The following is a 17,629-nucleotide window of genomic DNA, read 5'->3' as shown; positions in this document are numbered from 1 at the left end:
GCTTAACCCACTGGCATGGACTCAGTACAAAAGGCACGTCATGCAATCTTCACGTTTACAGAAATTTATTGTAAATTACAAATATATAATGACATAAAAAGGGATTTAACTCAATATAACCATGAAACTGTTATTAGATCCTTACAACAAGTAGAAAAAGAATGGCATTTTATACTGTGTTCATCATTGCTGGATGGGAAATCTTTTTAAAGCTACTTAAACATATGTACTGTATGCAGAGCACTCCGATGAAAACTTCAACACAAGACTTCATGTCCGCTTTGGCTGTGGCTTGTTTTTGCGAATGGCTTGCGGGGCGACGGTTCTCTCATTGTTTTGAACTTGAGGACGTGGCTGCGTTTTAGGCTGTTGAGGCTTATTGAAATAAAAGAAAGACACAAAAAGAAACAAACAATAGAGTTCATACAAACAGTAGGCACATGAACATACTGGTATTTAAATGTATACATAAACTGCATGTTGCAACATATTAAAACGTGCTCCAACATGAATAAGATCTGTTAAATCATTCTTTCTTCCTGCTTCCTGCTTCAGTTTAGATTTAATCTTAATCCTACTTTTGACATAAAGCCATGAAGTTAACTCTTTTTCTGTAAATGAATAAAGGATATCTCATTTTGAAATCTAGTTTGTCTCATTTGTAGGAAACCAGAATAATGCTTTGCAGATACCTGGAGTTGTTCATAGTCGGAGGTGACACTGAGGCTCCTCAGATCCATGTAGGTGTGCTCCCCCTTCAGCTCTATCTGCTGATGAATTTGAAAAAAAATCTTATTAATCCAGTAAAGACCAACTGACCACACATCACTACCATCCCCCTTCACACTTGTTTGAGAAGTTGACAGACACTGACAACCTAGATACAGACATAAATTAACATTTAAAGTTATAAATGTTGGCTATAACTTTAGGAAAATTTAACAAAAGTTGGTAAAACCAACTCTGAATGCAATATTTGACATGTAATAGAGTACACTGGGCTTGTTCTCGGTCCCAGCTCAAGTTCTGCTTCAAGTATTTAAGGATGTGGGAGCAATATTAGATGCCAGAACTGAATTTCATTACTCTGTGTAATGTGGATGTGGGTGTGAAAAAAAATGAATGAATTTTAAGGAAGTAAACATAGAAGGTGCTGCACCATTTGAATGATTTACAACTGTAGTTGTGCAATGAAAAGAAAATTTAATCCTTTATCTTCCTTGTCAGTATGCAGCAGGGAAAGAGGAAGAAAAACATTCATAAGTGTCTAATGTTTTGTGCATGGATACAGTTTCACTTAACATCAAGTGAACCAGAGATAGCTGTAAAAGTATGTACGTACATGATTTTAGCAAGTTAGCAATACCAAAACTTTAAGCTTGTTAGCTATATTTATATGTGTGTGTGTGTGTGTATGTGCTAGCATTCCTTTACATTTACATTTACATTTTTCATTTAGCAGACGCTTTTATCCAAAGTGACGTACATATGAGACTGATACAACACAAGCAAGGATCTAGTCAGGAGACAACAACACGAGTAAGTGCCATAAAGCTTAAGATTGGGCACGATAGGACATAGATGCCAACAGGCAGTGCAACAAGGCAATGATTACAGTGCGTAGAAATGTGTTGTTTTTTTTTCTCTCTCCCTACAGTTCATCAAGTGCAGAGGTGTTCGTGAAAGAGCTGGGTCTTTAGTCTTTTCTTAAAGATTGAGAGGGACTCTGCAGATCGAACAGAGTTTGGTAACTCGTTCCACCACCGGGGAACTACAGAGGAGAAGAGTCTAGCTAGTGACTTAGGGCCCTGTTGTGGTGGTGGTACCAGGCGCCTTTCGTTGGCAGAGCGTAGTGGGCGGGAGGGAGTGTAGACCTGAATGAGGGAGTTCAGGTAGGCAGGAGCTGTTTTAGTTGCTATTTTGTAAGCAAGTGTCAGGGCAGCAACTGGGAGCCAGTGGAGGGATATCAACAGCGGGGTGACATGTTGTTTTGGGCCAGACGCGCTGCAGCGTTCTGGATAATCTGCAGAGGTTTAAGTGTACATGCAGGGAGTCCTGCCAGTAAGGAGTTGCAGTAGTTGATGAGTGATATAACGAGAGCCTGTACCAGGAGTGGTGCTGCATGCTCAGACAGGTAGGGTCTGATCTTCCTGATGTTGTACAGGGCGAATCGACCATGTGGCCATGTGAACCTTAAAGGTTAGTTGGTCATCAATCATGACACCCAAATTTCGGGCAGACTTTGTGGGCATGAGTTGGGTTGATTCAAGCTGGATGCTGATGTTTTGTTGTATGGAAGGACTGGTTGGTTTGACAAGAAGAAGTCTTAGAGAGGTTAAGCTGAAGGTGTCATTCTTTCATCCATGCTGATATATCAGCAAGGCATGAAGAGATCCTAGCGGAGACTGAGTGGTCTTCCGTTGGGAATGACAGGAAGAGCTGGGTGTCGTCAGCATAGCAGTGGTATGAGAAACCATGGGAGTGGATGATTGCGCCAAGTGAGGTGGTGTATAATGAGAAAAGGAGGGGACCAAGCACTGACCCTTGAGGAACCCTTGTGGATAAGCTGTGCAGTTTGGACATTTCTTCATTCCAAGATACTATAATATCTCCCTGACAGGTAGGACATGAACCAGCGGAGTGCGGATCCTGAGATACCAAGCTTAGTGAGTGTGGAGAGGAGGATTTGGTGGTTAACTTTATCAAAGGCAGCTGACAGGTCCAGTAGCAAAAGGACTGAGGACTGACCAGCAGCTCTAGCTGAGCACAGTGAGTCCATCACCAACAGTGGCTTAGATGAGCTGACGGGAACAGCAGAGTCAGATGATAATTCTTTTTGTGCCTATCACTACGAGCGATTTCTTTCACATACAAGTAGTCATGTTATCCATTGTTAATAATGAAATTTTGATTATGGCGACTACAAGATCAATGTTGAAATCTGATCAATGATGAGACATTGTGTATAACAGGAAAAAATATGTCTAAACATGTCCCATCTCATTTTTTAAAATCTCATTTGGTAGTTAAACTTGTCTACAGTTGGGCAAAAAGTTAAAACTCTGAAGCAAAGAGTACATGTTGTTAACACTGATAGTGTGAAGTGTAAATGTATGTGTCCTTCATCTCATAAGTATTGTGTGATAATAACACATATCAACCCTCTCATAGAAATTACGGTCATTAACAACCGTAAACTGGAACAGCAAATCCATTTTGCTACATGTTGGCTGAATCTCTTGTTGTGGAAATTGTCTGAAAACACTAAATGTACATATGAAATAATACACAAAACACTGCTGGGTTGAAGATTAAAAAATATTATCATACAATAAGGAGACAGAACACACAAAGATTTGCATCAGTTCGTCTCACCGAACAAAGAACAAATCTATTCTATTATAGCGAGAGAAGGAACAGAGAAATTATCTGATCAAACTTGTAGATTACAACCAATGGCAAACAGCCAAGAGGTATAAATTCATATGCCCATTTATGCTGGATAACAACCACATCTGCCAAGGACACAGGAAGGCAAGAGCCCTAATCTGTCTGTGGCTTTTGACCTTTTAACTGTCCTGTTTACTCACAGACCCACAATGTTACATTATCTGAGCCTAAACAAGAAGATTGGGCCTCATAAAACACATTCCTTCTCTCAAGGTCATGCACACATTAACAGAGCAAATGATCATCCTGGCATTTGCTCTGCACATTAAAATGATAAGCCAACCCTTTGGTCTTTCATTACCTTTACACTCTCAACATAATGAAAAAAATGTTGTTAATTAACATATTTGGCAAGTTGCAAAAATGTTGATACTGAACGGAGGGGTGAAATGTTCAGTGACAACGTAATATTTTTTTTGAGCTTTCAATCATATCTCACATTCTTCATCCAGTGAATGGACTGTTCCCACAGGTCAAGAATGAACTATCATGCTCCGAATATCTCTTTTTTTTTTTCCACGTGTGTCAAGAAAAGATTAGGCAGCTAAAGCATCTTCTGTTAAATGTTGAATTTTAATCATTGTTATATAAAGGCATTAAAAATGTAAACACCAGCATGAACTGAAAGTTGGACGCGATTACATTCACCCATTCATGACCCCAGCTTTCACATCCTAATCATGTTTCCTGCATGTGATCCTCTCTTAGGAAAACGGTTTATCTCACTTAGATGCACAGAGCACACACTATATTTATAATTGCCTTTTAAGGCGTTGTACTGAAAATTTTTGAGAATTAATTATTTTGTGAATGCTGCGGGGGATAGACTAACCCTGAAAATGACGTATCATGTGTTTAAAGATTAGTCATCCTGTTCATTCTCTGAACGACCGAGGATGTCAGTGAGACTAGACTGTGAGTAGATCGTGACGTGCAGAGGGTGTCAAAACTCCTTATCAGATATACTGTATTAGCGCTGCTCGGAGGATAATATTTCACACTGTGTGTTGTCTGGCTCCAGCTGTCACTTTGAAGTGAAAAAATTCCACTTACCTTCAGCCTCCTGGAAAGACTTGGGAGGAGAAGGTAAACAAACAGAGAAGGAATGTTAGTCAAAATTACCCGAAAGGATGTTTTGGCAGAGTAATGAGATGTAATGTCTATTTTAAAGAACTGAGAATGTCTAATAATTACGCTATGAAGTCTAAACAATACTTTTGACATGAAGGGAGATGCCCAAACAGGGAGTGAGAAGGTCAAATGAGCAAGTAGGATACACAAGAAGTATATTCTTACCTTTGATACTTGTACACATCCACAACCACAGTCAGGATGTAGAGAAGCACCACAACTCCACATATAACGTAGTGAAATACCATAAAACACTCGCTGCTTTCTGAAAGACAGAATAACAACATGATAGAACAACAGATTATTAAGAGTCATGAAAATTTTAAAAAACATTTCTTCATGTGCAGAAATAACCGGTAACAGTTAAATGATATGAGATGAAATATATCCTCGGTCTGTGATGTTATTTTGCAATCAAGTAGGCGAGTTTTTTTTAAAATCTCTTTTATGTACTTTCCCCCAACTTGCCCTGTGTGCTTAAGTCGGCCATTTCCTTCATTTCCAAAAATTCCTCTTATCGTGTAACTTTACTTCACCTCACATTACGTAATATGTGTTGCCTGTATCTTAACTGTAAGAATTTTCCTCTGTTTACATTTTGCTTATCTCAGGTAAATTCCTTCATCAGCAGGTAGTGAATCATTATCCACTTACTTTCTGAATCATAAGTCATGACCTGCAGTATTATTCCAATCAGTGCATGACAACATATCAAATCAACAACACATCTCTCCAGAGCTAGGCAGGACTTTAGCTTAAAGGTATGAAAAACAATTTGATGAAGGAACATGTGCAGCTGATTTCTTTGTGTCTTGAACGTAGAGTATAATTGTTTTTACACAAAAACTGGAAAAATGACAAATGTCAGCATATCTAAAAATACCAGCGTGGTCGCTACATGGTTACACTTGATGAGCGCTGTGATAATGGAGAATATTATTCCACAATGAATGCACCACAGAAATGTAGCTAATGAAGAAGGGTTTGATGTCAGTAAATGTGTTATGTGACCTTATTCTAGACTATTACAAGGTTCTTACTACATTTACATTCAATTTAAAAGTCGTTTTTATAATTATTTTATACATGTTGTATTTATGCCTTTTATGTTTTATGTAAAACATTTTCAATTGCCTTGCTGTTGAAAGGTGCTACACTAATAAACTTACCTTGCCTTATTAATGTTGACAGTGGCGGTTACTATATCATACCAAATACCATTCACTGGAGCTCAGGTAAGACCTTTTTGTGTGCAATTAGGAAATGTTGTAAGTAGCTTTTGTTTGTTCTGTACGATAACCAAAGAAAATGTCTTGGCTCTTAGCAGTTACCAGGTAAGCAGCGACCTAAGCAGGGAATAGTCCAGCACATAACCCACAGTAAAACAGCAAACTGTCATTTATACTTCAGTTTTTGTGCAGATAACACAAACAAAATATATTGTGACAATTAAAGAGCTCTAGAGGTCTTGGTAGGTGGATTTTGTTACCTTCAGACAGAGCCAGGCAGGCTACTGGTGGTAGCTTCCTGTTTAATGGACATTTATGACTATTTATAACTTTCCGCCACAAAGCAAAATTAGTGTATTTACCAAATGCTGTTTGAGGAGGTACAATTAGAGATTAAGATCATTTTTAAGATTAGCAATAGTGGCAGTGTCAGTGTTACCTTCACCTTCTGGCATACAGAGGACTAAAATAACAGTGTGAGCACATATAAAGCATATAGTTTCAAAGATAAATAATTGATTTCTGTTTTTACCTGCAGCGGTGACGACCTCAAGAGACACCAACCTGGACCTCTGAGAGCCTCTCTGGTTTTCAGCTTCACACATATACAACCCGCTGTCACTCTTGGTGACCTGTAGGACTAGCGTGCCTCTGTCACCCATCATGGTCAACTGGGATGCGGAAAGATGGTACATGTTTTTGTTAAAGCTGCAGTGAGAGGGATCTTCCACTCTACTCCTATTTTGGAGCAAAAGCTAAACTGACCTATCCAAATTAAAATGGTTATAGCTCCTGATACACAGTGACTATATGCATAAATAAGGTCTAACCAGAAAGGTGTGAAAGTGCCAGAAACACTTGAGGTGATACCGAAACAGAGGTCAGAAGGTCATTGAAATTAGTAAAAATGTAAATAATTTTTTTTTGCAGTCTAAATAACTGCCTGTGGCTTTGTCTGTACAGGCTGAGGGCAGTAAGGGGCTAAATAGCAGCGAATAACTGCCTCAAATTTTAAGAAGATAGCACACAGTGTGACAAATCCAACAGTGTTTTTTTTCTTCATAAAAAAGTCCAGGTGTATTCCCAAAAGGGACATTTAGAGACTCCATATTGTTATAAACACAAGGTCCTAATTACAGCAAAACCAGAATGGTTGTGACTTATCAAGGCAAGAAAGGAAGAGAGGGCCAACTAAGCAGATGCTGGTGTCCAAGTGAAGTTAGTTAAATTCAGATTTATCTCTTATGTTCGGCACATACAAACCCAACAGGAGTTGTGTTTATGCATCAGAAAATACATAATTTCTAAGAATTGAAGTTCAGTTGAGAATCTGGTTTTCTGTTTACTAAATGGGATATGGTTAAATTTTAGTTGCCTCTAATAATAGCATAAGCATATGCCATTACAGTATGTATAGCCTCAAGGCCTAATTGTCATGCTGAAACAGGAGAGGGGTTTTTTTTCCAATCTGTTGCCACAAAGTAACAGAGTGAGTGTTTTTACTCTAAAATGACTTGGAGCTAAGGGGCCCTTTGAGGAGCTCAAATCGTGAAAAAGAACCAAAGACTGAAAATACACAAAAGTATCAGGAGAGAATTATCCACATATGTATGTTTGAAATGATGATTCCAATATTAAACGATCATACACTTGTAAAAAGTAAGTAGCTGCACAAATAAATCAATAATTAAAAGCTGAATGATGTCTCTCACCATTCCACTGTCATCTCTGTACCAGGTGTAGTTCCTCGCAGGAGGGTTGGCATCACTGAAACATGTGAACATGACGGTGTGACCCTCGGAAACAGGACTAGACACGCTGAGCGTTGCCTCGGTGAATCTCGGGGCATCTGGAGGTCAAAAAGGCAGTAATATTTGGTGCTAAAAATATAACATGTAATTAAAATCCTTGGTTAGCAAAACAACAAGTAGGCAGCTGGGATCCTCCATATCAGAGAGACACTTTGTGATGTATGTGTTTTGACACATCTCACATATCAAGTCATTTGTAAAGTGATTGGTTTGGAAGATGACCTTTATCCCTCAGCACTGGTGTGCCTCAGGGCTGTGTCTTATCACCTTGGCTCAGACAGTTTCACATCCCAGCACAGTTCAATAATCATCCTTAAACGAGTTTGAGTTTTGAGTTTTGAGAAACGAGTTTTGAGCACAACTCTGACATATCATCTCCTTACAAGTTGATATGTTGAACTTATTAGCATTGTTTATTTCCACATCTAGCAGTTACGGAGCAACATTTAGAGTCATATTTCTGTCCATCTGGTGAATGTAAGTCCAATATTCACTCTCTTTTAGCTCTACTTTTGATCTCTATCGACTCCTGAGGGAAATATCTGGCTCTTTAGCTGCTAAATGCTCCACTATGTTCACCAGCTAGTCTACAGCTAACTGTGTCTGTTTGCTGTTTGGTGCTGAGCAGGTAGTGTACAGTGGTTTTTTAGAGCTTTTTCTCTGAAAACAGCCAACTTCTGCGGCCAAAGAAATCAATCAATGAATAAAAGTGAAGTGACAGAAGATAATCTTAAATCTACTATAAGACAGGTCTTTCAATCAAAACATGTATTTGTAGATTTGCTGGATGTTTGCAACTACTGAGCCAGGTCAAATGTGAGTTCACTTTTTGCAGGTAATAAATACAATTCCACTGCCTGCAATACAGTAATAATGACATTTTGTGTTCTGCTTTCAGCCATATACTTCTGTGGTCCATTACTTCCGTTAACACCAGGTTAAGACACGTTTAGTTCTTCAGTACAGTGACAACAGGGATAAATGCTTCCGTCTGTGCAAAAAAAAAAAATTCCCTTCAGGTAAAGTCAGACAAAGTCATGTAGAAACAAGTCACCTGTAGTCTTAAACTGTTTTATATTGTGTCTGACATGTTCATCAACACTGGGCAATAAATCAGCATCAGTGTACTCTTCATGACATAAGGAGGGCAGGGAGGAAGCAGAAGGAGGGAAGGAACTGTCAGATATGTCAGTGAATAATTTAATGAATGAACAAATTAACCCGGAAATGAATGAATCATCAATGTCTGGGTATTATGTTGTAGTTCCCGGAGCAAAAGCAACCAAATGAACTTCTGTTGTTTTAACAGAGTACACTTTTGTGTTATTTAATTGTATTTTTAAAATATTTTTAAAGTAAAAATACCTACAGTAAAGCAGTACAGTGCAGCTTTCATTGATATATTACTGCACAAATGTTTTTCCTGTGGTTTACGGTAACTTTTTTTTACTTGTGTCTCCTTAAAACAAAGAAAGGTCTAGTTGTGACTGCTTGTTATGGGTTTAATATTGTATGTGTTAACCTTAGAGTGAGTTGCCCTCTTCAGCTTTTTCTAATTTGAATAACTTTTAGAGGCTGAAGAGATAAAACTATCCAGGGTTTCATAAAAAAAATAGCTGTGATTGTTGAAGTCTGAAAAATAAACACAATTTTGTGTTTTTGATTCTTTGCTATTTGATTAATCATCTCATGACATCTCAGCAGTGGTAGAAGAAGTATTCAGATCATTCACTTTAGTAAAAGTACCAATACAAACGATGCAAAAATACTCCATTACAAGTAAAAGTCCTGCATTCAAAATCCACTTAAGTAAAAATACAGTATTATCAGCAAAATGTACTTTAAATATACGTGTTCTGCAATAAGCATTTTACTTGTAGTAGCTGGTGAAGCTGGAGTTAGTTCTTTTTCATAAATTTGCATTCATTCTTGGGACTTGGATCTTTTGCTTTTTGTGAATTGGATGAGCTGACCTTTTTGGACGTCAAACAGTTATTTAAATTAAATCTTCTGAGGAGTTTAGAGTGTAAATCACTCTTTGGTTGAACTGTTAAGGGGCCGATACACTCCATCAGACCTGCTTGTCGGACAGTTGAATAGATTTAGAAAGAAATACAAAAAAGTCAAGAGTTCAAGTACAAATACCTAAAAATTGTTTGTACGTACAGTATTTTAGTAAGTATACTTTACCACCACTGCTACAGGTTGGGAACCACTGGTCTAAGGTATTGAAAGGTATTGTAATGTATATAAGTGATAGCATCTGAATTTAATTATAATTTCTTGTTTTATTTTAAATATTATTTTGACTTTTATCTCTTTAGCCTGTTTGTTCTGTTGCTGCAACATGTGAATTTCACAGATAATTTGAACAGAACATCTTAAAGTCTGCAGTTTTACTAAATCAGTTATAAATTTAGTAAATCTGCTGTTCATCCCTACATAAGAATATTTTTTGCTCTCCTGAAGCATCAATAGAAAGCATTTGGACTGAATGGTCAGCAAAAGAAAGAATTTCTTAAACTCTGTCTTTTTACTTTTACTCTTGAGGACAATTCAAATGAGCTTTTTGTCACTTTCACATTAGCAGATTTTGATATCAGTACTTTAATTTTCATGTGAGTAAAATATCAGTACTTCTACTTATACAAACACTGAGGTCAGAGTCTCTCACACTGGATGTTGAGTCTCTGAGTTGTTGCAGACGGCTCAGTGCTGCCCCCTTTTGCCAGAGGGTAGGAGACAGAACAGATGATGCTCTGGTTGTGAAGGTCGGCTGAGGCGATGAAGGTCAGTGTGGACACCATGGTCATCTGTCCGTCCTGATTCTGCTTTATCAAAAGAGGAAGAAAACACCTAAATATGGTGAAATGGTCAGGGCAGGTGAGACAGACGTGAAATAAAATATGTTCATAAAATTGTGCAGTTAACACAAACTAACTGGGAAAATAACTGCAAATCCAACTAAACTTGATTTTACAACAGGGATGATCTTTTTGCCATTACTATAAAAAGAATGAATAAACAGTGGAGGAACTATTCAGATTTTTTTACTTCAGTAAATGTAGCAGTCGTTCAGAATAACAGCAGTAATATGTGCAAAATGTACTTATGGTTTAAAAGTAAATGTACTCCTTGTGCTCCAGATTAGGCTTTGTGTTGGATGATTACTCCATTACAATCATGGAACATACAACTTGTCAGGTATTATCACTTATGTATACTTATTGTCTCAAAATGATAGTATCAGGTGTTTCCAGTGGTGGAAGAAGTACTCAGATCCTTTACTTACTGTGTGTAAAAGTATCAATACCACAATGTAAAATACTTAATGACAAGAAAAAGTCCTGCATTTAAAATCCTACTAAATACTAAAGTAAAAGTGTCTGTTAACAGAAATTTGGGCTGAGATGATAGATTGGGTAGGAAAGACAAAAACCCCCAGTTCTGCTACACATTTGGATTACAGTTTTAGAACTTTTCTTTAATCTTTGCGTTTTTTGTGACATAATGGAGAGTTTTACTTCAAAGAGTTATTTATTTAATATCCATGTGAGGGGAAATGTTTCTTTGGTGGAATTGCAAACAACTTGACATATGAAAAATGACAAGGAGACATAACTACACACTGATTTTTTTATAAGTTTGTAAAGTTAGGGAACCACTGGTCTAATCTTTAACAATGCAGTGTAATTTATAAGCTCATCATTATGTTATTTTAGGAAAAATTTTAACCTGAAAAGTAACTGAAGCTGTAAAATAAATGTTGTGGAGCAAAAAAGTACAACATTTCCCTCTGAAATGTAGTGGAGTAGAAGTATCAAATAGCATAAAATGAAAATACTCAAGTAAAGTACTTAGTTACATTTCACCACTAGGCATTTCTGTAAAATGTTGTTTAAATGATAAAGCCTTCTAGCGGTTGTAGGAAGTATGACTTTTGTTCGTCAGGAGCAAAGGAGGAAGTAGTATTATGTAGTTATTGAACCATAAAGTCTGCAGGTCCATCACCTGCAGTATTTGTGTCTGCTGCTGTCTGGAGTCGTCCCGGGGGAGCCAGGTGAGGGAGGGGGGCAAGGCGGGGCAGGGCACTGGGACTGAACACTGCAGCCTCATCATCTGGATTCCCTCCAACATCTGAATCATGGAGGTCATCTTGGGAGGGGACGGGCCTGTTGTTGAGGACACATATCAGATAACAGATAACAAAAGATGCAAGGCAGTATCACAGCAGAGAACACTACTGAACTATCTAAAACTATCTCAACAACATGCAAAACAAACGTTATTGAGACAATGTAGATTTAAAAAAACTGAAGAATGTGGAAGTTTCTTGTTCGACTTAGGTAGAAAAGTGTCTTGCAAGAGACAAAAATAACGTATTTTAAAATCTGACAGTTACATGTACAAAACCTGCTTTTAAAGCAGCTGAGCTGCCGTAAACATCATAAACATAAACAAGTCTAAAGTTCTACATTCTCACCCTACATTACATTATTTTAGTCCCTCCTAAGGTTTGCCTTGTTTTCTCATTGTCACTGTGAAAATGCTTCAGACTCAGAACTCTGTTCGTTAAAGGGGACATATTACGCTTGTGATTTTCTGTTATTTTATACTGTTAGGATGTCTATGTTGAACATGAGCAAAGTTCCAGAATTTAAGATGAATGTAGAAATGCTCTCTGAGAGCCAAAAGCCCAGACTTCAGCCTGCTCTCAATGCTCCCTTTGCAAAGTTACCTCTACTTTCCCATCAAACTGTTTGTGCATGCCCAGAAACAGTTATCTGTTCTGTAGCCTTTGTTGCTAAGGTTGTTCTTCAGGTTGTTCATGTTGTCCAGCTGCAAATTTCAGATCTGATTTTGGCTCATGTACGGATGTATTTGAGAAGTTTATATTTTGAGTAAAAAACGAGAAAAATAAGTGAAATCTGACAACTACTGTTTGTTTACGTAGCCTCTGGAAGCTGGCCAATTGGAACAGAGTGGGAGGGGGGCCTTAAACAGACAGGAGCTAAAACGGCCTGTCCATAAAGGGCTAGTATGAGATAAATAAAGAGATATTCCAGTAGAACACAATAATGAAAATATAGGCCTGACAATGTGCATGATACATCCCCTTTAAGGTGAATTTCCTACAGGTTGTGCCTTTAGTCTGGTCTCTTTCGTCTCTGGCTGTTTCATGAACTTGTAATGGGAAATAAAAAAAAAAACACAGGTGCCACGTTGAATTTAATTGAAATAACATCATAAAGAACTATTTTTTTTTCTTTTGTGCAAATGATGCAAGACACAAAAGACACAAGATTTATACTGACAGAGATCTGGAGAGCTGGTTATTCTTCATATGTTGTGTTTGATCTGTTTGAACTAAGTACATCATTTGTTTTTATTTTCTGCCCTGTCTTTCCACACACATCAACCTGAGCAGCTGCACACTGCCTGAGGGAAAAATCATGCTTTAAAAAATGTTATTGTACATTTTGCTTGTTTGTATGCGTGTTCTATAATTTTATCATCATCACTGAGCTGTTGTTAGCCTTCTGAATGAATATTCCCTATTATAGAAGCTGTATTTTCTCATTTTTTCTCTTGAAATAAAATAAATACTTGTCCCAACACCTGTCTTGAGAATTGAGTTTGCTTGTCATTCAGTTCTATCTCACAAAGACTCCGCCCTCTACTGGACTCTATGGGTAATACGCTCCTCCAATCACACGCATGCAATTGCCTAATGAAATTTACATGTACGTAGCCAGCCAATCAGGACACGCCTACCATTTTGCGTGTCCCACACAGTGTGGAAAGGCAGCATCTTGCTGCAGTTCCCAGGCTTTTCCTTCTTTTTAAATAAAGAGATATTCCAGTAGAACCCCATAATAAAAATATAGGCCTGACAATGTGCATGATACATCCCCTTTAAGGTGAATTTCCTACAGGTTGTGCCTTTAGTCTGGTCTCTTTTGTCTCTCTGGCTGTTTTAAAAGAGTTACAACAGTTACAACAACAACTGAAAGGGAATCTGGTAAACAACAACAAGCACAAGACAACAAAGCGTTTCCTTTTCCTTTTCTTTAGTCATGGTAAGTCACTGAAGAAGACACCGAAGAACCACAAGTCACTGTGTCGTGAGCAACTCATACCTGGTTGAATAATAATGTAGACTCCGTTTAAGAAAGTGAACTTGATCCTGTTCAGACACTCCAGCCTGAAGAAGTAAATGTCACTGTAGTTCTTTGGGATGGTGTAAAACACTGTGGTGCAGTTCTTCTTTGTCTCGTCCCCGAGTGTTTGCCCCTGAAAGAGTTTTGAGAGCAATAAGTAGCACTGGGAGCACAAAATACATTTATTCAAACTAACAAACATCATCAGGGGTATCTAGAGCTTTTAAAATAAATGCTGGGCAAGACAAGGCATGTTAAACAACCAAGCATTGTTCAAACTCACAAAGCTTTATTTTAAATTTAAGCAAAGATCCCAAATACATGAGGCAGAATTTTAGTGAAAGTATTATAAAATGATGCACAAGACAGTTCCATTTGACGTGAGAAAAAAAAATAAATCTTTAAATGTCTTCAGGCTACTTTAAAACACCCAGGACACTGTGCATTTCTGTTTGCTGAATGATTCAGGGCAAATGTCTGTTGACGACTTCTTGCCACACTCACATTTAGACATATTTGTCTTACAAAATGTCAAGGTTGCTTGTTCCTTAATAGTTCCCCATTACATTTAAGGCAGATTAAATGGATAAGAAATAAAAAAAAAAATCTGTAAATCACAGCTGTCAATTACGACAGACATGAAAGCCTACTATAAATCTACAAATCTCATTAATGGAGCAATAATTTCCAAAATAACCACCAGCACACATTTTAGAGGGCTTGAATTTAGTGATTGAGACCATAAACACTTGTTGAAAAAAATTATTGACATAGTATTTCTAGAGAGAAGTTGATGATTTTTGAATTGGAGTCAGTTGGAGCAGCTGTTGGTGGCACTTTAACCTTTGAACATCCAACAGGTCGCCGGCGACCCACTTAAGCCAGTTGGGTCTGGAAATTTATACAGGTGGACAAGATGTAGAAGGTTTATGGTGTTCTGCATAGTTCTGGCATAAAGCATGTCCTAATTATTGGTTTTCAAATATGACTCATGATAGACGAGGACCAAAAACACTTTTTTGAGCCTTATTTGAACTGATGTTATTTTGTTTGTGTTTTAGTCACATGCTAAACAAACACATTTCCAGAAACTAGAAGATGTCACTTGTCAAATGAAGCCTAATACATGCACAATGGACTTATAGTTCTTCTGTTATAAGCTTTTCCATTTGGGTGTGCCAAATAGGCGAAAATTCTGTAAAAAGGGTGGATGTTAAGGGGTTAAGGTACTTCCACATTGGCTTTAGCCTCAAGCCATGATAGTTGCCACTTGTGCTATACATTTTTGTTTGTTACAAATGAGGTGTCGTTTTTCACAGTACCGAGGGGAGGCACCAAAGTCAGAAATTTTCAAACCCTACAGATCAGGGCTTTCAGGTCTATGATCAAGGCATTGCTTGATGGCGTTGCTGTCGACTTTCATGATGTTCAGTAGATTGAAGAAGAGAAAGAAAGAGAGGACTTACTTGTATGATGTTACCGTGAACATTACTTGCACTGAAGACAGGTGGATTAGTAGCAACTCCTTTCTTCCAAACCCCGCCTCTGGAGCAGTTGTGGATGTCTGATTCATAATCGTCGGGGACCTCGAAGTGACATGGGATTGTAACACAGGAGCCACTGATGGCCATGATTCTTTGAGGAAGCATCAAATTCCAGTTTTTACACAGCACAACTGGAAGGGCAAAAAACAAATCTTTACAGAATCTTTAAAACACAGATTTATCCAGACCGGTGCAGTGTCTGTTCAAAACGTGACATTCTATTATTCACAGATATCATAAATAATAAGTACTCAAAAATCAAATAATGTGCATCCTAACATAAAGTGGATCGATCAGATCCTCTTCGATAATTCCTATTTTCTGTGCATTTAGTTTGGATTTGAGTGGGTATGTTTGCTCCAAAGATTTGTGTTTTGTCTGTAGTGGCGCTTCACAATCACCATGGTCTTGGAGCATATAAGAGAAACTGGTTTTGAACTGGACTCTGAGTGCTTCCAAAATGCGGGTAACCTATGCTTAAGATTGTACCTGAACGCCTCCTGTGTAGTCACTTGCTACAGCTGCTGATCTGCTAAACATACCTTTAACTTCTATGCTTTCTGTCTAGACACAGCTTGAGAATGTCTGTTCTTGATTAAAAGCTCTGTTTTCGCTGTCTACTTTTCTCTTTTTAGAGCACTTTTCTCTGACATAGATCACGCCTTGTCTCTGGTCTCTCCCTGACATGCTGGAGTTAGTGGGCAGAGCCCTGAAGCTCTGCCCTACCCCTACACAGAGTGGAGCGACTCGCTGATTGCCGGTTTCTTCAAAGTTTATTAATTCTAAATGTTTTGCATGTCCAAATTGCACCAAATTTGACACTGCACTCCCTTTGGTCCACAGCCGTACACTTGCCAAGTGTGGAGTTGATCGGGTGAACGGTACAAGAGATACGCAGCGGACATACATACATACAGACCCACAGAGATTCTTTCCTTTAATAGAGAGATGTATGGGATGATGCACAGGCACATACTCTCTATCAGCATGTTCATCCTGCACATTCATGCAATGTAATTTTGATACTTTACTCTCCCAGCATAAGGAGGAAGCTGTGTTTGGATTTCGCTGACAAAGAACAAAGGAGCTTTCACAAACAACTAGAAAAACTGGTAAGACTATATGTACAAATGGGGGAACTACCAACCTTGCATCAGAGTGATGAACAAAGTGACCACTGCTAGACCAACACCCATCTCAGCTGGAGGAGATGAACAGTTCGAACCATCAGACATTTGAAAATAAAAATTAGGATGAAGAATAAATTCTAGGAACAAATACAGTTCAACATGCAGTACATAGTACATTTTATAGTTGGTGTTATATAATATAGCGTATAACAGTCTACTGAGGAACTGAACCCCTAACTCTACAGTCACTACAAACAAGCTAAAAACAGGAGTCACACTGATGAAAATGAAAAAAATGTGAGAAACATCTGTTACTCTGTTTCCCAAACACAGCATCTTGACTAAATCAACAGACATTAAAGTTTAGAGTACCAAGGAAACATAAAAGTTAAACAAGATTCTTAGGAAAACCCAATTACCATTTTTTAATTCTTTTATACAAGTGACAACACACATTCATATGTCTTTACCTGTCAGATAATAGAGCAGCTCATCCAAGGCAGACTCCTGTGTGTTTGAGTGTGTGTTTGTGCGTGTGTGTATGCATGAGTGAAAGAGGAATGAACCTTAAAAAAAGGAAGTGTTGGAGTAAGAAATTTTACTTGTTGTGTAAAAGTAGTCATGCTGAATGTTAGGTCAAACTTGGGCTGTGTGTGTTAGAAAAATAATTTTGATGTGAATTTGTAATAAACATCTGAGAGCATGTGTTAATGTGTATATATTTATATACCGCACATTATGTACAGTGCCTCTAGAAAATCATCATAGCCTGTCAAAATCCTTATCTTTTGTTATATCATGGAAATGAAAATAAATCAAATATAACTTTTTCTAGCTGCATTTAGACATTATAACCCACAACATCAAAGTGAGAATAGCATTTTTAAAATTGAGTGAAAATAAGCATCTCAGGTCAATGATGGTGAACCAGTCATCTGGTTGAACCAGTTCCAGCAATCTCCTGATGGTCAGTATGTAGAATGTCTTTCGGGTGATACATTAGTTCAGAATGCGGACACCCAAAATGGGTCTGAAACCTCCTGCCTTCTTGGGAACCAGGAAGTATGAGGCGTAAAACCCCTTCTGTCGTGAGTGGGAACGATCGAGCCTGTTTCAGCAACAGGTCCTGGATCTCCTCAGAGATGGAATCTATCTCCTCTTGGGAGGACAGAT

At 38.0% G+C, this 17,629-nt stretch overlaps 1 protein-coding gene across 2 annotated transcripts; it reads right to left on the bottom strand.

Moving 5' to 3' along the window:
- Positions 1–48: 48 nt before the first annotated feature.
- Positions 49–17,003, bottom strand: si:ch211-171h4.5 (myelin-associated glycoprotein). Of its 2 annotated transcripts, none has more exons than XM_067611930.1 (12): positions 16,927–17,003; positions 16,474–16,527; positions 15,249–15,457; positions 13,762–13,915; positions 11,633–11,793; positions 10,296–10,449; positions 7,523–7,659; positions 6,343–6,481; positions 4,747–4,846; positions 4,504–4,522; positions 693–770; positions 49–375 (listed from the first exon to the last, which is right to left on the bottom strand). In XM_067611930.1, exons 2-12 carry the CDS (start codon positions 16,520–16,522, stop codon positions 271–273), a joined length of 1,305 nt encoding a protein of 434 aa, XP_067468031.1. In that variant the 5' UTR covers positions 16,523–16,527; positions 16,927–17,003; the 3' UTR covers positions 49–270. The 2 variants fall into 2 exon arrangements, with proteins under 2 accessions (XP_067468031.1, XP_067468032.1); XM_067611931.1 differs by having other exon boundaries at positions 49–354.
- Between the last annotated feature and the right edge of the window lie 626 nt (positions 17,004–17,629).

The sequence above is a fragment of the Thunnus thynnus genome, chromosome 15 (assembly GCF_963924715.1).
Source record: "Thunnus thynnus chromosome 15, fThuThy2.1, whole genome shotgun sequence".
Classification (NCBI taxonomy): Eukaryota; Metazoa; Chordata; class Actinopteri; order Scombriformes; family Scombridae; genus Thunnus; species Thunnus thynnus.
This window is presented reverse-complemented; position numbering and strand designations above follow the sequence as displayed.

Bases quoted from the DNA above. Each gene is read 5' to 3' on its own strand.
- si:ch211-171h4.5 (XM_067611930.1), bottom strand. From the start codon at position 16,522: ATGGGTGTTGGTCTAGCAGTGGTCACTTTGTTCATCACTCTGATGCAA. The intron at 10,450-11,632 runs GTGATGGACCTG...TTGATAAAGCAG, and splicing joins AGCAGACACAAATACTGCAG to AATCAGGACGGACAGATGAC. The intron at 7,660-10,295 runs GTGAGAGACTCT...TTTGACCTCCAG, and splicing joins TCAGAGACTCAACATCCAGT to ATGCCCCGAGATTCACCGAG.